Source organism: Hylobates moloch, unplaced genomic scaffold, assembly GCF_009828535.3.
Source record: "Hylobates moloch isolate HMO894 unplaced genomic scaffold, HMol_V3 SCAFFOLD_14, whole genome shotgun sequence".
NCBI classification, from domain to species: domain Eukaryota; kingdom Metazoa; phylum Chordata; class Mammalia; order Primates; family Hylobatidae; genus Hylobates; species Hylobates moloch.
Window position 1 is genome coordinate 51,071,523 of NW_026652289.1, and position 10,127 is coordinate 51,081,649.

Consider the following 10,127-nt stretch of genomic DNA (forward strand, 5'->3'; position numbering starts at 1 on the left):
GCTGTCGCTTCTTCCCAGGCTAGAGGAGAGCCAGCGTGGGAGAAACCCTGAGCTGCTTCTGAAGGCCGAGTAGGAGGCCCCTAGGCATGGGGAATGGATGGTTGGCCGCTGCGACAGAAGGAAAAACCCAGGCCAGGGTGACCGTCACAGTCCTCTCTAGATGGGCCCCACTGCGCCCCCACTCCTGGCCACTTGACCCCAGTCATCTCTGGGCATTCGCAGTTCCCGCTAACACACTTTATCGTTTCCTGAAACGGATCCCGCATACTGAAGCTGAAGCAAAGAAGGGACCTCAGGCAGGCAGGGACTTGGGGCGAGGACAAGTCACAAGGAGCCCAGGCTGGGCTTTGCTTCTCTTCCTTGGTGATCCGGCGTGAGTCCCCTCACCTTTCTGAGTCTCCCTCCCCACCTGGATATGCAAGTGCTCAGACTCACCTGGTGGAGTGGCGAGGACGGGGCTGTGTTAACAGGCCCCAGGCTGATGCACAGGTGGTAGGGGCTGGGAAAGTGGTTGTGCCTGCAGGACAAGCTCTGGCCTCTGTCTCTCCCTTCCCTGCCCCCAGCCTGTGTCCCCATCTTTCTCCCCTCCCCCAGCTCTGCTTTCTCTGCTTCCTCTCCTCTGCAGCCTCACCCACCATGTGTCTCCCAGGTGTTCTTGGTTTCTGTTTCTTTCCCTCTCCTGCTCTCCCCATCATTTCTTGGCAGTGGATCTGGGCAGAGCCCTGGGCAGACTTCCGGAAGTGCTCTAGCCCCTTTCCCAGGCCTGCTGTCCTCCTCGCTCCGTCCCTCCTGCTGCCCACTCAGTCATGGGCACGGCGGGCATCAAGGCAAGACGAGGACCATGCACACCCACCTCGTTTCCCCGTGAGAAGCTGCCCTGGCCACACAGCCAGGCTGAGCACCCGGAGGACCCTGGGCCCCAGCCTTCATGGGGCAGACGCCTCCATGCCAGATCGCATGCCTGGGTGTGCAGGGGGTCCCTGCGGTCCCCGAGGAACGCTGAGTGGGAGCACTGTGAAATACTGATACCATAAACCTAGAATAACTAAACTTGCCATCCTGTGCTTCAGCCAGCCCCACATTAGGTGAGATTCAGGCCCAGGCAGCAGCCGCAGGCACAGGAAAGGAGTGTGGCGGAAAAACACTGAGCACACGTGGCACGTTTAATACACCGTTTTCTGGAAGTTGGGGAAAGGCTTTTGTCGGGTTTGGGGGCAGATGCCTGGATGTAGCTCTCTGAGGACTAGGGCCTTCCCTCAGCCCTGGGGCCTCACCCTAGCACCACCCTGACAGGACAGCCCCTCCCCTGGCCTGGCCTGCAGAACCAGGCAGCTCTTGGAGCAGGCAGCCCAACTAGGAGACACAGAGCTCTGCCACCCTCTAGCTTTGTGACCCAGGCCCAGGGCAAGCAAATTCCCTTTCAGAGCCTCTGTTTTTCTCATCTGTAAAATGGGTAAGAAAGATCTCTTTTGAAAGCATTTCTGAGACAATGTGTATAAAGCCCCAAACCTCAGCTGGGCACAGTGGCTCATGCCTGTGATCCCAGCACTTTGGGAGGCTGAGGTGGGTGGATCACTTGAGGTCAGGAGTTCAAGACCAGCCCGGCCAACATGATGAAACCCTGTCTCTAGTAAAAATACAAACATTAGCCTGGCATGGTGATGCACACCTGTAATCGCAGCTATTTGGGAGGCTGCGGCCAGAGAATCACTTGAACCTGGGAGGTGGAGGTTGCACTGAGCCAAGATCTCGCCACTGCACTCCAGCCTGGGCAACACAGTGAGACTCCATCTAAAAGAAAAAAAAAAAGGCCCTAAACCTGGCCCATAGCAGGGGCTGTCCAAGTGTTAGTCCCTCCCCTTTTCTAAAGAAGGTGTCTGGTGGATGAGCCTGTAGAGGATGCTGTGGGGGAGTCACGCCCCTGCCCCCATGGGCCTCCAGATGCTGCCTATGGCACAGAGTGATTCCTGAGCCCTCTCAGTGTTCTCTGAACCTGTCCATGGGTGATCCCAGGCCGCTTCCATCTCCCCTAATTACCCTCCTTCACCCTGAGACCCTGGGGGCACACCCTGAATGTGGTGCCCCAAGGAAGGGAGCCCACCATCCTGAGCCCCCCTCCCACAGAGAGATTTTTCCAGCCCCAGTGAAACTGCAATTTTGGGCCTGAGCCTCCCATTCCCCTTTACCCTTTAGCAAGGTTTGAGGATGTCGACCTTCCAGCTGGAAAAAGGCTAGTTTCTGGTGGCAGCACCCTCAGGGACCCTGAAGTGGAGCCCTTACTGTACAGGCCAGAGAGGGCAGGCATTGCCGAGGTCACACAGCAGGCTGGCCACAGAGAACTGCATGTGTCAGGGAGCATTGCCTGAACCAGGCCGTATCTGCCCCGGGACATGAAGGAGGGTGTGGCTGGTGGCCAGCAGCCTGTCCCTCCCACTCTGCAGCGCAGAGCCTGGGGCCTGCCCTCTGCAGTGCTGGTCTGATGGCTCAGGGTCCCCCACTGCCCTGAGCCTGAGAAGGACTCTGGATGCTTTAGGTTGTGTGTGTGGTGCCCCAGGCACAGCTCTCTGCTGCCTGCCCACCTGCCTGTCTTTGATGTTTTATTTCCTTTGTATTTATTGGTCCAATTTTTAAACTCTTACCCTTGTAGGAAGCCCTTCAGGGGGCAAGGATCCAAAATAAAACACTGATTAAAATGCATAAAATACCTCTTCTTGACAGTCGCAGGAGTAGCCGGCAGAATGAACGGTGCCAGGATGGCAGGAGCAGCACGTTGCCCACTCAGCAGTTTGGGTGACCCCTCAGACGTGACTCTGCCAGCATCCCTAGATGACAGGGACCCCATGGGGGTGGGAGACCAGGAGACTAGGCCCAGCGGAGACTGTGCCCTTGCTGTGCCAGCTTGGGCAGGCATCCTAGCCTCTCTTAAGCTTCAGCTTCCCCACCGTTAGGGCAGCCGCACGTAAGAGGCATGAGATGAGGCATCTCAGAGCCCGTACCCTCCCAGAGCTGTCCTGCTCCCACGGAGCATGGCCCATGGCTCTGTGGGACCAACTGCCAGGCCTGGGGGTGGCAGCTGTACAGGGCAAGGCTGACCAGCTTTTCTACCAATGTATTTCTTTTTTATTTTATTTTATTTTATTTTATTTATTGTTTTTACAGATGGAGAGTCTTGCTGTGTTGCCCAGGCTGGAATGCAGTGGTGCAATCACAGTTCACTGTAGCCTCAAACTCCTGGGCTCAAGGGATTCTCCCACTTCAATCTCCCTGAGTAGTTGGGACTATAGGTGCACCCCACCATGCCTGGCTAATTCTTAAATTTCTGTGGGAGGTGGGCATCTCACTATGTTGCCCAGCCTGGTCTTGAGCTCCTGGCTTCAAGTGATCCTCCCGCCTCAACCTCCTAAGTAGCTGGGATTACGATGGGATAACAGTGGGATTGCAGCGCCACCATGCCCGGCTTCCAACATACTTCAATTCCTCAGGTTTCTCGTTGCTCATTGGGCCTGATGTAGGGTTAGCCCCATCCGCAGGGCTTCCACCCCTGCAAAAACTCACTCATGCGCATGTTTCCTTTCAAAGAACGTTCACGGAGGTCTGTTCTGTGCCACACTTCACACTGAGCTACAGACATACTCTCTGCCCTTGGGTACCTCACTCTCTAGCAGGTGAGACACACACACCCATGACTGAACCAGGATTAAACATACATTATGAGGCTTTGGAGCATATTTCCCCCTTTGCTCAAGGTCACTAGGAAGCTCTCACCTTTCATCATTAGGCAGGACTTGGTGGCATTCTTTCCTGACTGACTTCCCTTTTTTAGCTTTTAGCTTTTTATCATCTTGTAGCATAATTTTTCTGTCATTTGGTTTAAATCACTTTGGGAATGGGGTGTGCTATACACCAATTACATAAAATCACTGCTATAAGAATAACAATGTTGGGGACAAGAGGTGATATCTGACTGAGTAGGTCAAGGATGGCCTCCTGGAGGAGGCGGCCTTTGGGGTGGAAGGTTACAAAGGCTGCTGGGGCAGGAGTCTGGGACAGTTCTCCAGAAGAAGGTGGTTTAGAGGTAGCAGTGTGCAGGACAAAGTGGGGAGGCCCAGGTAGCTTTGCTCAGGGACTGGTGGGAAAAGAGGTGAGTGGGCAGGTTGAGGCCAGGTGGTGCAAGCTTCCTGTGTGCCAGATTCGTGTCTGTATAAGAGGAGCTTACCAGCACCTCGGGGTGGCCCGTGTCCTCACTAGCCCCCCTCATTCCCCAGCCTCCTCTCCAGCAGCTCCCACCACCCGCCAGCCCAGCCCCAAGCTGGATGCTTAAAGTACTATTTACCTATTAAGGTCCCCAGCCTCACACCCGCGCCAGCCCCAGCTGCCGGCCCAATTACTTATTGATCGCCTGTCAGGATGTTTGCTTTTCTGGTGGGTCACTGGAGCGTGTGTGACTGTGGAAAATAGCCTGGTGGGGGTGGGGTGGGGAGAAGCTGAACTGCAGAAGAGCCTGGAGAGAGGATGAGAGGGGCTGAAGGGAGGGTCAGGGTGGACAAAGCCCTTGGGGATAACAAAACCCTTGCAGATTCCATAACATGTCGGTGACACCCTGAATCCTGTCTGCTTAATCAGTGACTTAGTCAATCAACAATCACGAAGCTCCCGTCAGTCCTGGGAGACTGGTGGAGCATTTGCAAGTGTGTGGTTTTGTGGACAGACCAGAGCTCCCATCCCAGAATTCCTCCCTCTACTGGCTGGGTGTCCTTGGACAGCCACAGCCTCTCTCAGCCTCAGTTGCCTTAATGGCTGATGCATGGATGACAAGGATGGATGGCCTGTGGCCATGAAAGCAGGGGCTGTTTGAGGTGTGGGAAGGGGTAGGAAGGGTCTGAGCTAAGGTGGAGAGGTGGAACATCCAGTCTGGGCTTCCTCCTCCTGCACTGAGCCCCCTCCGGGCCATGAGTACAGGGTGTGGACACAGCAGCAAAGCCCCAGGGGCACTGGAGGCTGCAGTAGAGGAGCAGGGATGGGTCTTTACCCCACCAGCAGCTAGATGACTGCAGCTTGGCTCCCAGAGGCCATCTGATCCATCCCTGGAGCAGCTCCTAGGGTCTGACCTACCCTCCCCCCACCCCCCTACTCACCCTATTTGCCAGGCCAGTTTCTCATGGGGGTGGATGGAGAGAGAAGAGGGAAGGAGGAGATGGGAGGCAGTTTGGGGCAGAAGTGGGGACAAGTGGTCTCTGAACAGGGGGTGGGAGAGGGTCACGGAGGCTCCCACATACCCCTTGCTCACTCCACCTGCAGCCTCTATGCAAGCTGGACCCCGCTCCTGGCACGATGTCTCATGTCACCACCTCCCAAGCCCTGCATGGCTTCAGGGCCCAGCTTGAACAAGCCTCGGTCCTGTAGTGGGGGCAGACTCCTCCAGGGTTGCCTGGCTGTCCTGGCCTGTGGGAATCTGTGCCTTCCTCAGACTAGCAGCTGTGCAGAACTCTGGTACTAGGAAGAAGGTGATGGGAGCCCTGAGAGACAGACAGGTGAAGGCTGGAGGGTCTTTCTAAGGGGAGCACACTTCACTTCTTATTGGGTAACAGAAAACACTTCTTAGAGCAGCGGACTTCAATTAGGCCCTGTGGATGGAATTTCAACAGCCAGGGATGGGGCATTACCAAAGGAAAGAAGTGCAGGAGTCAAGACCAGGAGGCAGGAAAAGACATTCTCCGGGCCCTGGGCTCAGGAGCCTGAGCTGGGTCACCGATGGGACCCAGAGGAAGTGGAGAGTCACAGATCCCACCAGGAGTCCAGGCTGGATTTGGATTTGCAGGTGCAGGGGGAGGAGGGAGGGCAGCTTCAGGGCTGGGCCTTCTGGATGAGGGTGTCCCCCAGCAATCCAGGAACCCCATGGGTGACAGACCTGTGAACAGTGTCAGGTGCCATTGGTTTACTGCAGACCCAGCCACACAGCTGATGGGGAGGGGGCATGGCGTCTGCACCTGGGGAGGCTCAGGGCTCAGGGCTGAGCGAATGGGGCCCCCAGCAGCCTCAGAAGCCCTGGCCGTGCAGGCTAGGGGTAGCCACACTCCTGGCTGCTCTGCTCTGGCTTCTTGGGGGCTGTTCCTAGAGGCCTCAGCCCTTGAGCCCCTTTGATCCCCACTGTGAGCCCAAGGGCGGCTCAGCAGGTCTGGTTTTATCCCTGATGAGCACCAGGGGAGCTGTGATTCAGGGCAGGGTGTGTGCTTGGAGTCAACCGCCTGTGAAATGTAAAGGAGGTGGCACCAATGCCAGGCTGTCTGAGGTGACCGGCCCCTTCCCTGAGCCCCTCCATTCCAAGGATGCTGGGAGGGTCCTTTGGGAAGACTCCAGACAGGGTAAGAGGCAAGGAGGGGGCAGCATGAGGAGGCCAGAGGCCCTCTGGCCTGGGCCTCTGGACCCTGCCTCTCTATCTGCATCAGGGTCATCATGACAGGGCAGGAGGGGCCCAGGTGGCTTGGGGTGGGGTCCAGACACACACTGCCCCCTAACTGCCACCTCTGTCCTGTGCTTGCTCCCGGCTGCAGGTGAGCGAGAGGATGCTGGCGGGGGGCATGAGGAGCATGCCCAGCCCCCTCCTGGCCTGCTGGCAGCCCATCCTCCTGCTGGTGCTGGGCTCGGTGCTGTCAGGCTCGGCCACAGGCTGCCCGCCCCGCTGCGAGTGCTCCGCCCAGGACCGTGCTGTGCTGTGCCACCGCAAGCGCTTTGTGGCAGTGCCCGAGGGCATCCCCACCGAGACGCGCCTGCTGGACCTAGGGAAGAACCGCATCAAAACGCTCAACCAGGACGAGTTCGCCAGCTTCCCGCACCTGGAGGAGCTGGAGCTCAACGAGAACATCGTGAGCGCCGTGGAGCCTGGCGCCTTCAACAACCTCTTCAACCTCCGGACGCTGGGTCTCCGCAGCAACCGCCTGAAGCTCATCCCGCTAGGCGTCTTCACTGGCCTCAGCAACCTGACCAAGCTGGACATCAGCGAGAACAAGATCGTTATCCTGCTGGACTACATGTTCCAGGACCTGTACAACCTCAAGTCACTGGAGGTTGGCGACAATGACCTCGTCTACATCTCCCACCGCGCCTTCAGCGGCCTCAACAGCCTGGAGCAGCTGACGCTGGAGAAATGCAACCTGACCTCCATCCCCACCGAGGCGCTGTCACACCTGCACGGCCTCATCGTCCTGAGGCTCCGGCACCTCAACATCAATGCCATCCGGGACTACTCCTTCAAGAGGCTGTACCGACTCAAGGTCTTGGAGATCTCCCACTGGCCCTACTTGGACACCATGACACCCAACTGCCTCTACGGCCTCAACCTGACGTCCCTGTCCATCACACACTGCAATCTGACCGCTGTGCCCTACCTGGCCGTCCGCCACCTAGTCTATCTCCGCTTCCTCAACCTCTCCTACAACCCCATCAGCACCATTGAGGGCTCCATGTTGCATGAGCTGCTCCGGCTGCAGGAGATCCAGCTGGTGGGCGGGCAGCTGGCCGTGGTGGAGCCCTATGCCTTCCGCGGCCTCAACTACCTGCGCGTGCTCAATGTCTCTGGCAACCAGCTGACCACGCTGGAGGAATCGGTCTTCCACTCGGTGGGCAACCTGGAGACACTCATCCTGGACTCCAACCCACTGGCCTGCGACTGTCGGCTCCTGTGGGTGTTCCGGCGCCGCTGGCGGCTCAACTTCAACCGGCAGCAGCCCACGTGCGCTACGCCCGAGTTCGTCCAGGGCAAGGAGTTCAAGGACTTCCCTGATGTGCTACTGCCGAACTACTTCACCTGCCGCCGCGCCCGCATCCGGGACCGCAAGGCCCAGCAAGTGTTTGTGGATGAGGGCCACACGGTGCAGTTTGTGTGCCGAGCCGATGGCGACCCGCCGCCCGCCATCCTCTGGCTCTCACCCCGAAAGCACCTGGTGTCAGCCAAGAGCAATGGGCGGCTCACAGTCTTCCCTGATGGCACGCTGGAGGTGCGCTACGCCCAGGTACAGGACAACGGCACGTACCTGTGCATCGCAGCCAACGCGGGCGGCAACGACTCCATGCCCGCCCACCTGCATGTGCGCAGCTACTCGCCTGACTGGCCCCATCAGCCCAACAAGACCTTCGCCTTCATCTCCAACCAGCCGGGCGAGGGAGAGGCCAACAGCACCCGCGCCACTGTGCCTTTCCCCTTCGACATCAAGACCCTCATCATCGCCACCACCATGGGCTTCATCTCTTTCCTGGGCGTCGTCCTCTTTTGCCTGGTGCTGCTGTTTCTCTGGAGCCGGGGCAAGGGCAACACGAAGCACAACATCGAGATTGAGTATGTGCCCCGAAAGTCGGACGCAGGCATCAGCTCCGCCGACGCGCCCCGCAAGTTCAACATGAAGATGATATGAGGCCGGGGCGGGGGGCAGGGACCCCCGGGCGGCCGGGCAGGGGAAGGGGCCTGGCCGCCACCTGCTCACTCTCCAGTCCTTCCCACCTCCTCCCTACCCTTCTACACACGTTCTCTTTCTCCCTCCTGCCTCTGTCCCCTGCTGCCCCCCGCCAGCCCTCACCACCTGCCCTCCTTCTGCCAGGACCTCAGAAGCCCAGGCCTGGGGACCCCACCTACACAGGGGCATTGACAGACTGGAGTTGAAAGCCGACGAACCGAGACACGCGGCAGAGTCAATAATTCAATAAAAAAGTTACGAACTTTCTCTGTAACTTGGGTTTCAATAATTATGGATTTTTATGAAAACTTGAAATAATAAAAAGAGAAAAAAACTATTTCCTCTAGCTAGTCGGAATGCAAACTTTTGACGTCCTGATTGCTCCAGGGCCCTCTTCCAACTCAGTTTCTTGTTTTTCTCTTCCTCCTCCTCCTCTTCTTCCTCCTTTCTCTTCTCTTCCCCAGTGGGGAGGGATCACTCAGGAAAACAGGAAAGGAGGTTCCAGCCCCACCCACCTGCCCACCCCGCCCCAGGCACCATCAGGAGCAGGCTAGGGGGCAGGCCTGGGCCCAGCTCCGGGCTGGCTTTTTGCAGGGAGCAGGTGGAGGGGACAGGTCTGCCGATGGGGGTGGGAGCCTGTCTGCTGGGCTGCCAGGCGGCACTACTGCAAGGGGTGGGAGCCTGGCTTGGGTGTGGCTGAGACTCTGGAGAGGGGCTGGGGTCCTCCTGGGGGACAGCACAGTCAGTGGAGAGAGCCAGGGGCTGGAGGTGGGGCCCACCCCAGCCTCTGGTCCCAGCTCTGCTGCTCACTTGCTGTGTGACCTCAAGCAGGTCACTGGCCTCTCTGGGCCTCAGTCTCCACATCTGTACAAATGGGAACATTACCCCCTGCCCTGCCTACCTCACAGGGCTGTTGTGAGGAATTGATGAGATGATGTATGTGAAACACTTTGTAACCTGTAAAGCGCTGTGCACACGTGTGGGTGACTGTTCTCATTATGGTCATTATTATCTCACTGTGGGGGATGGGGCTGCCGAGGGGCCCTCCATGGGGGTAGGGCTGGGGGCTGTCAGGGGGAGTGGCGCTCCAGGGACTTCCAGAGGCTCCTCCTAGGACAGCGGCTGGGGCTGTGGCCGGCAGCACTGGCTGGAGAGAGGGGCTCTAGACCTGAAGGGGATCCTGAGGCTGTGGGCATAGAGAGTCCCTCACCCCTGGTCTGGTGGTGGGTCTGACTGACAGGCCTGATGGTAACAGCTCTACAGGGCTCAAGGCTTAGCTCCCCAGAAGCTGGAGGCCCCCTACAGCATTGGCCTAGACCGATGCAAGGATTGGGAGCACAGCTCTCCCCAAGCCTTCTTTGCACAGCATTTATCAAGCACCTACTGTATGCCATTTCCCATGTAGAGTGCCCAGGCTGTGGGGACTGGGAAAAGCAGTTCTGGGGCTGCCCTTGAGGCTTCCCAGGCCCAGTCTAGTCCCATCTTCCACCAGGCCATGCTCTGAGCCTGTCCTGGACTGTTAGGGCTTCTGGGTTGGGGCTGGGATCCACCTGAACGTGAGCAGACCTGGCAGCTCAGAAAACAGCTCCCCACCCGTTGCTTCCAGCCCTGCCCGTTCAAACCAAACCCAGCAGCTCCAACCTTGACCCTGGAGAGGGATGCCCCTGACAACACAGTGTG

General features: G+C 58.2%; 1 protein-coding gene across 6 annotated transcripts in view; it reads left to right on the forward strand.

Annotated features, from left to right (window-relative positions):
• The window catches only part of LINGO1 (leucine rich repeat and Ig domain containing 1), a 207,583-nt gene extending 198,144 nt beyond the window's left edge, over positions 1-9,439 (forward strand). For all 6 annotated transcript variants that reach the window (XM_032174744.2, XM_032174743.2, XM_032174745.2 and 3 more), the window contains one exon: positions 6,552-9,439. In XM_032174744.2, coding sequence (XP_032030635.1) covers positions 6,564-8,408 — 1,845 coding nt within the window. In that variant the 5' untranslated portion in view covers positions 6,552-6,563 and the 3' untranslated portion in view covers positions 8,409-9,439. The remainder of the gene's footprint in view (positions 1-6,551) is intronic.
• The last annotated feature ends 688 nt before the right edge of the window (positions 9,440-10,127 follow it).